General features: G+C 46.7%; 4 protein-coding genes across 4 annotated transcripts; all 4 read left to right on the top strand.

The window, feature by feature from the left end:
* Window positions 1-105: 105 nt before the first annotated feature.
* On the top strand, window positions 106-1,922 carry LOC117894195 (glycoprotein-N-acetylgalactosamine 3-beta-galactosyltransferase 1-like). Its single transcript, XM_034801111.1, has 4 exons — window positions 106-1,022; window positions 1,077-1,443; window positions 1,506-1,750; window positions 1,807-1,922. The coding sequence occupies exons 1-3, from the start codon at window positions 577-579 to the stop codon at window positions 1,719-1,721; spliced, it is 1,029 nt and encodes a 342-aa protein (XP_034657002.1). The 5' UTR covers window positions 106-576; the 3' UTR covers window positions 1,722-1,750; window positions 1,807-1,922.
* Window positions 1,923-2,524: 602 nt separating this feature from the next.
* On the top strand, window positions 2,525-3,217 carry LOC117893543 (glycoprotein-N-acetylgalactosamine 3-beta-galactosyltransferase 1-like). The gene is made up of 3 exons (XM_034800193.1): window positions 2,525-2,925; window positions 2,990-3,169; window positions 3,208-3,217. Exons 1-3 carry the CDS (start codon window positions 2,558-2,560, stop codon window positions 3,215-3,217), a joined length of 558 nt encoding a protein of 185 aa, XP_034656084.1. The 5' UTR covers window positions 2,525-2,557.
* On the top strand, window positions 3,186-3,736 carry LOC117894201 (glycoprotein-N-acetylgalactosamine 3-beta-galactosyltransferase 1-B-like). The gene is made up of 2 exons (XM_034801117.1): window positions 3,186-3,380; window positions 3,441-3,736. Exons 1-2 carry the CDS (start codon window positions 3,228-3,230, stop codon window positions 3,654-3,656), a joined length of 369 nt encoding a protein of 122 aa, XP_034657008.1. The 5' UTR covers window positions 3,186-3,227; the 3' UTR covers window positions 3,657-3,736.
* Window positions 3,737-9,154: 5,418 nt separating this feature from the next.
* LOC117894200 lies at window positions 9,155-10,048 on the top strand. The gene has a single exon (XM_034801115.1). The coding sequence runs from the start codon at window positions 9,186-9,188 to the stop codon at window positions 9,927-9,929; it is 744 nt and encodes a 247-aa protein (XP_034657006.1). The 5' UTR covers window positions 9,155-9,185; the 3' UTR covers window positions 9,930-10,048.
* The last annotated feature ends 4,383 nt before the right edge of the window (window positions 10,049-14,431 follow it).

Raw genomic sequence — 14,431 nt, 5'->3', positions numbered from 1 at the left:
CTACAAAAAACTAAAAAACGATACACGGAAACACAAATTGTAACATGGATTTGCTATAACAAAAAAAAACGTAAACTAAAACGAATGAAAATGAAATGAAATGATTATCTAGCAATAAAATAAACCGAATGATTTCATTTACACAGATCGATTTAGTGTGTCGAGAGAGAGAGAGCGGAGTATTGGCGGGAGAGAGCCGAGCCGTTTGCTAATTTATGCCGAAAATGGGTCAACACCTGAATGTGCTGGCTACGAAAACCTGTTTGGCCGTTGGAGATGGGCTTGCCGATGATCGGGCGTTCCAGAAAGTGAGAGGAGACATAATCGGTGATTTGTATGTGAGTTTTTGGTGATTTCTTTTCTGACGACATCTCTTTTGACTGTGACTTGTGTGACTCATTATGAATGCCAAACACAATCCCCGCGACTGTTTGTTAAACCCGTTTTGAGCGAGAGAAAGAAGAGTGGGAGAGTGGGAGCCTCTTCAATCAGCTGGCAACGAAATGCATTCGTTGCGCCGTTCAAAACATTTACGAACACTCTCCCTGGCAGTGATTGCCTGGAATTCAACACGGAATGTATCGCAATGTGCTCTGCCTGGTGCTGGGCCTGGTCATTGGCATACGACTGACGGATCTCTTCGATTACCTCCGACTCACAGATGGCCGCGACTATACCCTCACACAGGCCCCTGCCACGCCCCAGATCCACAGCGAAACAAAGACACAAACGGAGACGGACATTGCCGCGTGGCTGTTTAATGAAACGCGGGTACTCTGCCTCGTGCTGACCATACCCCAGTGGCACAGCAGGAAGGCGGCAAAGGTGAAGAACACATGGGGCGCCCGCTGCAATAAGCTGATATTCCTGAGCAGCGAAGAGGACAAGGAACTGGGTGCCATCGATGTGGGTGTGCCCGAAGATCGTACAAATCTGTATGCCAAAGTTCGCGCTGGCTTTGAGTACGCGTACAAGCATCATGGAGAGGATTACGACTGGTTTCTCAAGGCAGACGATGATACGTGAGTGGCAAAAACAAATCTTTGAATCTCTCTTTAACACTTTTCCCTTTGCAGCTTTGTCATCATGGAGAATCTGAGGTACTTTCTCTACCCCTACGATCCAGAGGCTGCTCTTTACTTTGGCCACAAATTCCGCACGGATTTCAAGCAGGGCTACATGTCCGGTGGCGCAGGCTATGTGCTGAGTCGTGATGCCCTGCGGCGACTGAATCTCTTTGCGCTGAACAACACTCGTTTCTGTCCAGAGAATACGCAGGCAGAGGATCGGCAGATTGGCAAGTGCCTGAAGAATGTGGGTGTGGTGGCAGGAGACTCGAGGGATGAGGAGGGACAAGAACGATTTTTGCCGCTGTCACCCAAGCATTTGGTGCCACATTTTCCAACCACTGGCTGGTTGAGTAGCATTGTGTTCTATAAACCGGTAAGAGAAGCCATTTCCGTCATAAGATATCGTTCGATACTAAAGCTATCTTTCCTTTACAGACGGAGACCTGCTGTTCGGACTCTGCCATCAGTTATCACTACGTCAAAGACTTTGAGTTTGAGATCTACGAGTACTTGCTGTATCGCCTGCGCGTCTTTGGCAAGCCCTTGCCCCAGCGCCCACTGCCCGTGCGTTTGCCACAGCAGCAACTGCAACGGCAGCTGGAGTTCTGGTCCAAAGAAAAAACCACAAATCCCAATAAGCAAAAGGGATAAACGAATGTTCCATCAGGAGTTATGTTTATGTGAGAAATACCAATGCTTTTTTGGAATTGTTTCACTAATTTTCCTTTAATTACAGATTGCTTTTAGATGTGGATGCAGAAGGAGAACACGGACTCAAAAGTAGACCTAAATCATAGTTAGAATTTGTTTAAATTATATGCGCCAGTGCTGGTGAGCAGAAGATGCAACAAAACTGTGATTCGAATTGAATTTGCCACGCTTCTTAAGCTGCAAAAAGCACGTATGGGAGCTCCTCTACAGGTGGGGAATGATGACCAGAAAACGTTGGACGACCATAGCCTACAGCTCTCCATGGCTCGAGCTTCGTTTCAGGACAGCGTTTCTTGACTTGAATAGCATGACATGTTGCAGAGAAATCCACCTGAAAGCGGAGTAACTAGCCAGAGGACGTGAAAAATATAATTAGCAGCAATCGGAAGGACAGACACAAGACTAAAGTGAAATTATCATTGGATGGTTTTGATATTATCCTTTTGATATCATATTCTTGCTTTACAGAGGACTATCTGCCATTTCTTTACTTAATCTCATCAGAGTGTTCGCTGTGTCATCGCTACGTCTGGGCCTTAGAAATATTCTGGATATGAAGGAGAACTTGATGTTGAAGTAGGATTACTTTCTACCCTATTATAGTGCTGTACTTTCCTATAGTTACTATATCCATTAAGCTGTGAAATAAATGTACCATAAATTAAGAAACATTTGCAAATCTCAACCACTGTAGCCGCCAAGTAAATGCATTTGTTGCGGCTATTAAGTGTTAAGCCTCTCCTACTGTAGCCAGTCAGTATTCAATCTGTCCCACAATGATTCGCAATGCCTTGGGGCTTGTGATCGGTCTGATCTTGGGCATTCGCCTCACGGAGTACTGGGACTACAGCCACATGAGATCCATGACAAAGATGGTAACACCTCAGTCCGAGGACAGGGCCTGGCTCTTCAATGAGACTCGCGTGCTGTGCCTTGTGCTGACAAATCCCCTGGATATTACGAGGATGAAGGCCAAAGTGAGGTCCACGTGGGGCAAGCGGTGCAACAAATTGATATTCATGAGAAGTCAGATACAGAGGGGATTGAATGGCAGCACATTTGCCAGAGTTCAAGAGGCTTTGCGATCCATCTACAGGAATCACTTCCAGGGTTACGACTGGTTTCTCAAAGCAAATGCCAATACGTGAGTGACAGAATCACTGAGGAGCGGCCGTTCTGTGGTTTGTATTCTCCTTTCTGCGTTTCAGCTATGTGATTATGGAGAACCTGAGACGTTTTCTCTATCGCTATGATCCGGAATCTTCGCTGGTCTTCGGTCACCGACAGAGATCGGACTTCAGGGAGGGATATATGCATGGGGCAGCGGGCTATGTCTTGAGTCGCGGAGCAATGCGTCGCCTGAATCTGTTTGCTTTCAATGGCAACTCGTTCAGCACTTTGGAGGATAGGAATCAATCCTTTGCAGCATTAGCTGAAGACAGAGCCATGGGTCTGTGCCTGAAGCATGTGGGAGTCATTCCTGGGGAATCCCGCGATGGCCTGAACCAAGAGCGTTTCCTGCCCCTCATGCCGCAATGGCTAATGCCTGGAACTGCCACATGGAATCGCTACACCGACACCATCTACTTCAAACCAACGGTGAGAGGCTGGAAAACCTACAAAAGATCAGACAGGAATAATTCTTTCTTCGTCTTTAAGCCACAAAATTGCTGTTCCACGACTTTAATTAGCTTTCATTCAGCGAATGGTGCGGCCTTTGACCTTCTGGAGTTCTTTCTGTACAAGGTGAGGGTGTTTGGCGACCCCAAGCCCCTGTCGAAGTTACCGCAACGGCTGGGCTTCAGGGAAATGCATTCGCTGCTGCGCTATTGGTCCCAGGTGGTGTCTGATAACCTGGAAAAGCCAGCAGCTTAATGTAATTGCTACACTTTGTGATAAATAAACCAAGAAGCAGCCGCGATGAAGATTTATTCCCATCAATAAGGACAAAACAATTGTTGTCTTTGGCTCCAACAACTCTCCTGCATCCGCCTTTGGGGGGGCGCCTTTCCTGTCCGCTGCCATTGCTTTGGCCATTTGTCAATGCGGCTGCCCCTTCGCTTTAAAGCACAATTTATCAAAAAGGGCCGCGTGCCACATACTCCCTCCCCAACTCCAACCCCTCCTCCTGCTGCTCACCTTTTGTTGGATTAGCAGGGAGGAAAATCGAGAACCGGAAAATCGAGTGAAACGTGCCAAACACATGAAAAATACCTGGGGATCATTGCATTGTTATTTATGAGGCATCGAAATGAGGCTCGGCTCGGCTCGAAATGAGCTACGCGGGGAGGACAGGAACAGCACTCGAGGCATGCGGCACGCGAGTGCCTTAACTATTCGGATAAAGGATAAACTCGTTTTTTGGCAAAGCAGGGCAGCTGTTTATGTACCGCTATCTAGCGCTATCCAGAGGGTAAAACCGTGGAACGTGCCGCCGGTCGCTGAACCCCCTAGCTGCGCCTGCGCCCTGCCACGCCTTTCCTTTCATCGTTAATATGTACATAATTCTACATTTACATTTAAACAAATATCAGACGAAAGGGAGCTTTTTCCCTATAGATCTATTATCCCTATTCCGTATACCCACTCCTAAGTTCCATGTAAATGAGGTTGTGGCAACACACACGTGTGCCGTGCCGCCTGGCCAACAGGCCGTGAACAGTCTCCTCGCTCCTGGCTCTTGTTCCCCGCTGTCAGACAGATTTCTGGGTGGAACTGCTATCAGTGCCGCCGTTGCGATAAACGTTCGGCCAGACAGCAGCTGCTGACTTTTCCATGAATTTAGGGGAGTAGGATGTTGGCTGTAGGGAGCAGGAAGTAGGGAGTGCCTTTTGTAAACACAACGGGACTGAAACAGGATATTTTATGTATGATCCATCGATGCATTCTATGATTTCCCCTGCTCTGCGGTTAAATTTTACATTTTACTTGCATTTTACTTAATATAATTTGATCACCCACACCCGCACTTTATACCCCTCTCACTCGCACGAGTGCCAAAAAGTGGACCATAAACCTTCGTATTAATCTTGTGCAGGGGGAGAGAGCGGAGTAGAATAGCAGAAAAGTTCGCTCTCCCCACTTTATGCTGTGGAGAGAGCTAAAACTATGCAGATTTATGTATATGCATGCCAATTAGCGTGCACTTAGAGAGAGCAGCAGAAAAGAGAGTGGGAGAAAAGAGAGCTAAGCCGCGCACGCAACGCATCTCGAACGTTCTCTCGCTTACATTGTTCTCCCGTTCTTCAGTTCAAGTGTTTGTTCGCAAGTCAGCTCCACGTTGTTTTGCAGTTTCTGGCCGGAAAATGGTGGAAATCTGTCTGGAAAAGTATGGCGCAAGTGTGTGTAGTGCAGTGCAGTGTAGTGAAGTGCAGTGTAGTGTATTTTAGTGCAATGCAGTGATTTCAAATAAACACATTCAACATAACCTCAAATTAGCAGTGCAGACTTAGTGCGAGTGCGAAAGGAGTGAAAAATTGCATAAAATTGGCTGATTGTGCAAGGAAATGTAGTGATAAGTGTTAAGTGGCAGTGCATTAAGTGAACACATATATTTGATATGGATTCCATGCGCTTATGTTTTTTTCATGTGAAATAATCCACCAGCCAAAATGCCAGCGGTTCCGTTATGTGTCTCCAGTTTTCGCTTGGCGGCTCTACCAGTGTGTGTGTGTGTATGCTCTTGTGGGATAGGAATGAGAAAGGAGAGGAGCAAAGTGAAAAAGTGGCGTGATCTAGTGCGGGTGCGTATAATGTGAAAAATGGCATAAAAGAGGTTGATCGTGCAAGCAAAATGTGTTAAAATGTGCAGTGGCAGTGAAATAAGTGAAAATACATTTCATATACATATAGATTTCATAAGCTTAGTCGTTTTTTTTCATGTGAATAATCCACCAGTCAAAATGCCAGCGGTTCCGTTATGTGTCTCCAGTTTTCGTTTAGCGGCTCTACCCGTGTGTGTGTATGCTCTTGTGTAAAAGGAATGAGAAAGGAGAGGAGCAAAGTGAAAAAGTGGCGTGATCTAGTGCGGGTTCGTATAATGTGAAAAATGGCATAAAAGAGGTTGATCGTGCAAGCAAAATGTGTTAAAATGTGCAGTGGCAGTGCAATAAGTGAAAATACATTTCAGATATAGATTTCATAAGCTTAGTCTTTTTTTTCTTGTGAAAAAATCTACCAGCCAAAATGCCAACGGTTCCGTTATGTGTGTAGTGTTTTCGTTTGGCTGTTCTATCAGTGTGCCAGTATGCGTGCGCGTGTGTGCAGAAATGCCAAAAGCAGAGGAAAAAAAAGGAATGAGCGAGCGCTGTTTGTCTTTGCTGCTCTCTTTCCAAGTGGAACAAAGTTAAGGTGCGACATAGTAAATCTTAGAAATCTGATCTCTCTCTCGTTCACACTGTCAAGCAAAATGTGCGAGTGTGCGTGGAAGTGTGCCCTCTAGTATGTCACCTTATATTGAATGCACTTCAAATGTGTGTTCTTATTGGAATTGCTCTCGTTCCAATGCGAAAAAGAAGAACGAAAGGAAAGAAGAAGAGCTCTATAGTAAATCCTCCTCTTGGCCACGCCACTGTATCGCTGAATGGATTTGTAAGCTATCTATCCTCCACTTAAAGATCTACCTAACCACCGTCTGGTCTGACACACCTTCTTCTTGCTTTTCAAAGGACAAAACATTGATTCATTCCTCTCCATTAACCTCTCGAAGTCCTTCCCCCATTAACTGCTCAACTGCTGCCTCATTGGTTTCTCAAATGCCGCCTCAAATGCTTCATTGCCTTCTTCCTGGGCATCTGACTGCCTCACCCATCTAATTAGTTGCATTTCTCAGCTTCGACTTCAACTCAATCCTCCTCAATTCTGCCACGCCTTCCACTAAAAAAAAAACCGAAAGAGAAACAGGGAGAGACAGAAAGGACTTCCCTGGGCGACATAATGTCTGGCTGGAAACAGTTTACACACATCTCAACGGCGATGTCTTATAATCAATTTAATGGCTTCTTCCCCCTGAGAAAAGGCAACGAATACGAAGAGGTTTTCCCTCGATGAAGAGAGGCTTCCCCTAAGACCAAGACGGCAACGGATGAGGAGGGTAAGAAGTCGGTTTCCTCGCGGAGGGAGGGGCAGGGCGTTTCAATTTGTATCCTAAAGTGAAACCTACAATTGGCACCGCTTTTGCTGCCAAAGGAATTGCCTCTTTTATGGTCTCATTTTCTGGTTTTCTTTCCCCTTCCTGCCGCAAACTCAATTAAGTGACGAATGAATGAATGAATGAATGGAGGGTTCCCTAAAAGGACAAGGCGCCTCCGCCGAGGGTCCTGCGAGGCATGTAAATGCCAACACACAAGGAGGGGGGAAGGAATGGATGGATGGATGACTCAACAATGTCTTGAACGTGTTGCTTTGCTTTCCTTCCTTCCGGCAAAGGAATGCCTGCCATGCCTGCGCCGCGCTGCTTCTTTCAAGGAATGCCACTCACAACCCTCAAGGAAACTATCAACCAAGCAACCCCTAATAATGCACTGACTTCTTGGCGGTGGCGAGGGTTTCTGTTCTGTTCTGCCTTGTTCCTTGTTCTTTGGGTTTGAGGTTCTCGCCTTCGTCGCCTTTGTCTCGTGAGGGTTCCCTCTCCATTGTGTCTCTGACGCGTGCCACAGAAAAGGGGAACGGCTAGGGCTCCGGACATACCTGTAGCTGGGAGGATGGGTTCCGTTTCCACAATTCTCTGACTCATTGGCATGTCATAAGGCAGGAAGTGCACGTACAAAAATTATTGAAAATTATAGTAGTGGAAAACTTAAAAAACAGAAACCCCAACAGAACGAAGGACACGTGCAGGACATTCGAATGCAAAAACGGAGAGGAAGTGGCAGCCAAGCGTTAAATTGAAGCCTGTGCCAAATCAATTAAAAAACGAAAAAATAATACTCGCAGTATTTTCTCGTGCCCCAAGCTGCCGCTTGTTGTTGTTTGTGCGAGTGTGTGTGGCAGTTGCATGGCAACATTCTGTTGCAAGGAGGGGGTTTTCCAGCCAGCCAGCAGCGGCGGTGGCATGGCAATTGGAATGCTGATGCAGTCCTGCAGCTGCCGCGTCGAGTGCGCTGTGCGAATGTGCCGCATAAAAATCACAAAAATCAAAATACCTTTACACATGATTTATCCCTGAAGCACCGAAAGCGGGTTTGCCATGCTGTCCTTTGCCCTGTCTGCCAGTGTCTGCCGGTGTGTGAGAGTGTGGCAGCTGCAACCCAACCCAACCTCCCTTTGCAGCGCCCTCCCCCCTGTCGATCGACACAGAATGCTTATACTTTTGCCCTAAAACCCAATCGAAGCTAACAAACAACCCCTAGGTCTGGTGTGGTCTCTGGTCTCTGGTCCAAACCCAAAAATCAACATTTGTGCCCTCCCTTCACCTCCTCATTCTACTCCCTTTTTAATGGGGTGGCTGCATCCCCTCTGCATCCCCTGCATCCCTGTCTAAAGTTCCAATTTTCCAGACTCTTTCTGTAGTTTAGTTTCGAAAATTTAGAAATTATATAGCAAATCTTATCGGTTTCGTGCTCAATTGAAATATTTGTTTGTTTCCTTTGTTTTGCAGCAGCAGCAGCAGCGGGAGCCGGAAGTGTATCCTAATTATGTCCTGTGTCCGCATCTGCGTGTGTCCATGGGCATGCCATGTACCAAAAGCGAACAAGGAGAAGTCTCTTCGACTGGAACTAATGTCGGTGGAACGGATATGCGATCGAGTGAAAGGTACAGAGTAACTAATTTACAACAGACATCTGTCGGTTCTAATGATTGCTTTTAATGCACTTTCTCTCAGGAATCGCAGGAGCTCAGGCACTTGTTCTAATTGAGAACTTTAGTGGGAGATAAATGTCATTTCCATGCATCATACCTACCCGAATGCCGTGAGAATTACCCGGAAAATGCAATTGTTCGAATGGAAAACATAATTAGACCAGAATGCTGTCCATGTTTCATGTAGAGTTTCCCAGGAAAACCACTCGTCAAAGTGCACTTGCAGTAATTGCAATTTCTGGTGAGTTTTTCTTTGATTTATTATCTGTGAAATGTTTTCACTTTGAATGTCGTTTGGCTTCGTATATTGAGTGGGGTTTCTGCTGCTGTCTTTCCCTGATCACCCACTAAATCCATATTTAGCCGTGAAGCAATCATGACTAAGGGTCATAAATAGACCTACCTTTATCTTGACACACTACCTTTTTTCTATTACCACGTCTCACTATGTAAAGCTTCGGATGTTTACTGTTTACTTGAGAGTGTCTGATAAGAGGCTTCCACAGAAGCAGTGGGGATAGATAAGCGCGGGCCAGAGCTCTGGCTATAAAAGCAACAGGCCAGAACAGCATCCATCTAGTCACAGAAAATAGATACATCAGAATGCAGTTCACTGCTTGGACATTCGCAGGCCTCTGCTGCCTGGTGGCTGGCACCTTTGCCGCACAATTGGCACCGATTCGAACGGCCGCTGCTGCTCCTAGGCCTGCCCCACCACCCAGCACTTTGGCCCTCGAGCTGAGGAGCATCTTCCGACAGATACCCGGCAAGCAGATTGAGAAGCTCGTGCAGGCGTATCTCCTGAACGACGAAGAGTTCCAGGGTGTCATCAGGGACATAAATTCCCTGCCGGCCTATCGTTTGAGTCGACAATTGCTGGTGCAACCCGAAGTGCGGCAACTGCTGCAGTGGCTCTCCCAGCAGCTGATTCTGTCGGGCAGTTCTCTGAAGATCTTCGAGGACCTGGAACTGGAGATTAAAGTGCTTAATAAGTATCCCCATGCATCGCAGTTGGTGAATGGAATCCGCGGCTTTGAGTTGGATTTCTACCAGATTTATCCGCTGGAGCTCATCCGCTCGCTGCTGGAACCGAGTGCCACTCAGTCGAGTCCCGCTCTGACGGAGCTCTGGCGCCGTCTGGTGGCCGTTCTGCCTGCCTACGAGCGTGTGGTTGGCTCTCCACAGGGCAAATTGTTTGTCCAGAAGCTGCAGACACGAGGCGTGGCTGTGCAGGATGTGGATTCCCTTATACGTTATCAGTTTGGCTGGAGCAATGTCACTTTGGGGGGCAATAATTATCCCAGCTACGATTATACCGACTACTTGGGACCATCTTCGTACTACTAAATGTTGTAGATCCCAGTCTGAATGCCTAAATAGCCATCAAAGACTTGAAGTCTGTGTATTATACATTTTTATATTGCTTTACTATTATTCACTTAACCCAAATATCATATCGTATACCCGAATATCAATCTTCAATTTGTAAAATTCTTCATTTACTCTCAAGTCCCACGAAGGCTTCGCCTTTGAGCCCATCTGTGCCATTGAATGGCAATAAATATCAGTGCCTGCTCAAAGGTCGCGTAGGGCAGTACGGACAGAACGCGGACAGGGACAGGGACAGGGACAGGGACACCCTCGCTGCAAAAGGTATCCATGGCAATGCCATGATTAAGTAACAGATGAGCCATAGCCGTCTGCCCGGCCCAGCAATGTGTCCTGTGTTCCGTGGGTCGCACATGCGATTTAATTGAAACAAACCAAACAGGAAACGGCGCTATACAGAGAAGAAGACGGTGGCAGGGGGCAGTGGCAGTGCTCCGTCGAATGGGGTTGCTTTTGTAATGAAGTTCCTCATTAAGCGGCGACGGGTAGAATCCCTGAAATCGGAATTGCAACGGAAACTAGTTAATGCTCTGTGAGGCCCATTGTCAAAAGCAGAAGCGCAAGTCGTGCAATTTTCACACAGCAGCAGCAGCGGCAGCGGCAGCCGCGGCATTGAAGGGGAATCCTGTGCACAGGATCTTGGCAAACGAAGGGATTCTCCCTTTCTCGCCCCTTTTTTGCTTTCTGGCCTCGCTTTTTTGCGGTGAACGCGTCCAATTGGAATTTTATATATCGCATAGTCCGTCAGATAAGGGGGTAAAACGTAATATTTTATATGCGACCCCCTCCCAACTCGGGCTTGGGTTCTGGCTCGGGCTTTGGCTCCTGCTTCTGGCTCCGAACCCTCCCTATGGACATTCAATGCACTGTGACTGACATGCGGCGGATATGAGAGAACGAGGCTTAGAACGGTGCGGAGTTCTCCTCCTGCAGCGGCAGTGTGGTGGTGCAGTGCCACCCCTAAGCAGTAGAGTAGAGTGACGCGCGAGTATTTTATTAAAAAAAAAAAACCCCCTATTGAAATCAGCAACAGCCTTAGAGACCTCAGAACTCAGAACGCTGAATGCCCGAACGGGCGAACCGAACGCAGTGCAGGCTAGAAATCGCGCTACGCTTGAGCTCTGCTTTATGGCCACTGGATACAGTGGTAACTAGCTACAGTGGAGGAACGCTTTATGCAAAATCGAAGAAATCTAAAAACATTTTGGAGTAAACTAAAATTTGAAGAGTAGAAACATTTTCGGATTGGGATTTAGTGGGATAATTCTTATTTCTGGGATAATTTCTTATAGGGAAGTAGTCGTAAAACTTCTTTGTAACGATTTTAAAGATCTAAAGAGTCGAAATTCCATAGGTTCAATCTATGTTTTAGTAATTCTCAACCCTCATATCTCTCATAGTCACGCCTCACTGTGTCTATGCCCCTTATGCACCCTTCGATTGGTGGTTATGCTGCTGCTGCTGCTGATACGCGCACTCGTATGTGGTGGCTCGTGCGTTCTGTTGGGTTTTTGGTGTTTGAAAATGCACCTGGCTGAATTTTCAGCTTCGATTGCGCTGCGGCCAGGCCACGCTTTCCATTGCCTGGGCCTGAGATTCGGGTGGTGGTTGGTTGGTTGGTTGCTTGATTCGTTGCATTGTGATTTCCATGCCGCACATGCCGCTGTATGAGGCAGGGTCGGATCGTGTATGTGCCTGTGCCTGTTCCTGTGCCACGGAGCGGCAAGGACATTAGCAGGCGCAACAACAAATGAGCGTTGGTCGCTGGTCGCGTGCCCGAAGCACTTCGACACCCGACAGAATTGTGAATTGTGATTGTTTTTCTGTGCTGTTTTCCTTTTATGCCTTTACTATATTTTATTTCTTTCCTGCTTTTGCCTTTGCTCTCGTACCCCCTCTCTGGTGCTGCCCCTTTTGCCTTTTCCTTTCGCTTTTGCTGCATGTGTGAGTGATTTGTATGCCCCTGCGGCGCTGCATGCTGCTTGCTGCATAATTTCGTGTTGACTCGTGTGTGGTGGAATACATCTATAATTATGTATCCCTCGAATGCATCCAATATTCCCCCAATTCTTAACTTTTACTGATTTTTCGGGTGCTATTTGTTTACTTCGGAGAGGATTATCATGCAAATTCCTCAAGCTTTTCGGGCAAACGAAATTTGGAAAAGAATTGAAGTAATTTGTGGCACTCTGGGGGAGGTAGCATAATCCATTCCTTATGGCAGGAATCGCCTGAATCCCAATTAAAATATAATTCACGCCCTTGGAAATCCAGAAATCAGAGCCAGAAATTGCTTGAAATTATGAAAGCGAAAAATTTAATTACAGCTCAGTGGCTGATGCTGCTGGCAGAGATCCCTTGCGGCAGTGTAACCCCCAAAAAGGCAGCCAGCCAAAGAAGCAACAACAACCCTTCGACAATGGGGCAGAGGCAACATGTGCCACAAGTTGAGTGCATCCTCTCGAGGAGCTGGCCAAGCAGCAAGTGCTGTTGCACGCGACTCCAAAGAGGCTTTTGAGACGACACACAGAAATGGATGCAACGAATGCATTATGCCGCATAAACGATGCATTTTCGAACATTAATTATTGCCAGAGGAGGAGCCAAAAGGGTAGCGTGGTAGCCTCCTCCAGAGCCTCATGTAAGGTGGGAGCAAAAGAAGGAAGCAACAGACAGACAGAGTCGGTGGGGGAGAATGGGAATTGCACTTGAAAATTACCATAAAAAGATGCACTTAAGGGTTAGGCATTGGGGCGATACAAACAACAAACAAAATGCGTAGCTAAAGAGCAGCGGGAGGTAACAGAAGGTAGCAGCAGGCAGGCAGCAACAGGAGTTTGGGGGCATCATCACTCCTTCTCGCCATGGGTTGTCCTGGTTGTCGTTGGTGTCTTTGAGTGCAAATTTGTGCCAAGTACGCCTTGGAGCGCAGAAATCAGAGCAATCAGCCCAGCAGATTATCAGAGTACACAAAGAGAAAAGGGTTAGCTGCAGAGAAATGGAAAAATGAAAGTAATTACATGTAAGATTTTAATGGAAAGTCGATTCTTTGAGGCATTGGAATTGTTCATTCATCTCTGCACTTCTGTACAGAATGTCTCAATGACTTCCTACAGCCTGAAATATTATTCCTAATTAACGAGTTGTAGGGAATAGTCGCCTGTGGTCCATCTGCCATTAACCAAACCTGGAGCTGCCTTAATTTTCTGCCAAAGATCTGCATATCATTCCCAAGCAGAATGATAGATGATTATGGGGACATAAGCAGTAGCTTCATTTGAGAAGATTTACCGAGTAGTTTTTCTATGAATGAAGGATCATTTCCATACAAAATAATGTACATAAATTTGTAAGTCTCTAACGATAAAGGGATCATTCCCACAGAGGGAGAAAGAGTGAGGGAAAGATTTATGTGTGTGCAGATCTTTGCCTTAAACCTTATTCAATTTCTGGATAATCTTCTTGATGTTGATAGACAGACGACACCCAGAACCCGAGGATTAATCACAAGCATCAAGCGGTAGAATTTCCCCTTTGACTGCTTTATTTTGAGTCTCAATTTTCTCTCACTTTATTGATGACAAAATAAAGCAGAGGCAGCCGCGGCTCTACAAGAAGAACTTTTTGTGAGGACTTTCTGCCTGCAGGAGGGTTGCCTGCCTGCCTGCCATCGAACATGGGGTTGGAATTTGCAGCATGTAGTGTCCTTGCCTTGCCTCCCAGATCTGTGTATCTTTCGGGCAGGCAGCACAATGCTCGCGTGGCTGGCGCACTTCTGAGACGCGTCTCGACTTGCCAAGGCTTCGGATTCCCTGGGATTCGCTTGGGATCTGGTTATGCTATGGCCTTAGCTTTCAACTGACATTTGGGCAGAGGGGGTTCCGTATATGTATGGATTCTATTTGTAATTCTAAGCTGCATAGCAAACACACAACACAACGCACACAGATTGATTGAGAAGAGGAACAGAACCAGAGCCCACCCCATGCAGGACCCTGCTGCGATTGGGATCGCTCTGGGAATACTCTTTGGACACGAGACTCCTCTCTCGCTCTCGCTCTCTCTGTAGTCTGTGCTCTTCGACCCGCTTTGGGGTGGTGGCGCGTTGCCATGTTGCACGTGCCTACCGTAAGAACAATGGCGTCGAATCGTTCGTTCTTTACTCGTACCTCCAAACGACAAGCAGAATAATATGCCATATTTTCTCTCGAAAGCCCTTAACAGGGGGAATCGAAAGTGCATTCCCTTTCATGGCAACCACTGCCGAAGCCACTGTCGTTGCTGCCACTGCCACTGCCACACGACGCGACAACGGCGTCGCATTTCGATTATGTTTAATGGGAAAGCACAGGGCAGGCATACAGATACACAGATACATGCAGAGTACACACAGATACGCACAGATACATAGCAAATTGTTTATACTGAAGTTTTTTGTTGTTTTGCTTTTTTGGTGGTGG

The sequence above is a fragment of the Drosophila subobscura genome, chromosome J, assembly GCF_008121235.1.
Source record: "Drosophila subobscura isolate 14011-0131.10 chromosome J, UCBerk_Dsub_1.0, whole genome shotgun sequence".
Lineage (NCBI taxonomy): Eukaryota > Metazoa > Arthropoda > Insecta > Diptera > Drosophilidae > Drosophila > Drosophila subobscura.
Note: the sequence above shows the minus strand (reverse complement) of the source record. Positions and strands in the feature narration are given on the sequence as shown.

Coding starts and splice junctions, on each gene's coding strand:
- LOC117893543 (XM_034800193.1), top strand. CDS start 2,558: ATGATTCGCAATGCCTTGGGGCTTGTGATCGGTCTGATCTTGGGCATT. Junction 2,926..2,989: donor CTCAAAGCAAATGCCAATAC/GTGAGTGACAGA, acceptor TCTGCGTTTCAG/CTATGTGATTATGGAGAACC.
- LOC117894201 (XM_034801117.1), top strand. CDS start 3,228: ATGGGTCTGTGCCTGAAGCATGTGGGAGTCATTCCTGGGGAATCCCGC. Junction 3,381..3,440: donor CCATCTACTTCAAACCAACG/GTGAGAGGCTGG, acceptor TTCGTCTTTAAG/CCACAAAATTGCTGTTCCAC.
- LOC117894195 (XM_034801111.1), top strand. CDS start 577: ATGTATCGCAATGTGCTCTGCCTGGTGCTGGGCCTGGTCATTGGCATA. Junction 1,023..1,076: donor CTCAAGGCAGACGATGATAC/GTGAGTGGCAAA, acceptor TTCCCTTTGCAG/CTTTGTCATCATGGAGAATC. Junction 1,444..1,505: donor GCATTGTGTTCTATAAACCG/GTAAGAGAAGCC, acceptor TTTCCTTTACAG/ACGGAGACCTGCTGTTCGGA.
- LOC117894200 (XM_034801115.1), top strand. CDS start 9,186: ATGCAGTTCACTGCTTGGACATTCGCAGGCCTCTGCTGCCTGGTGGCT.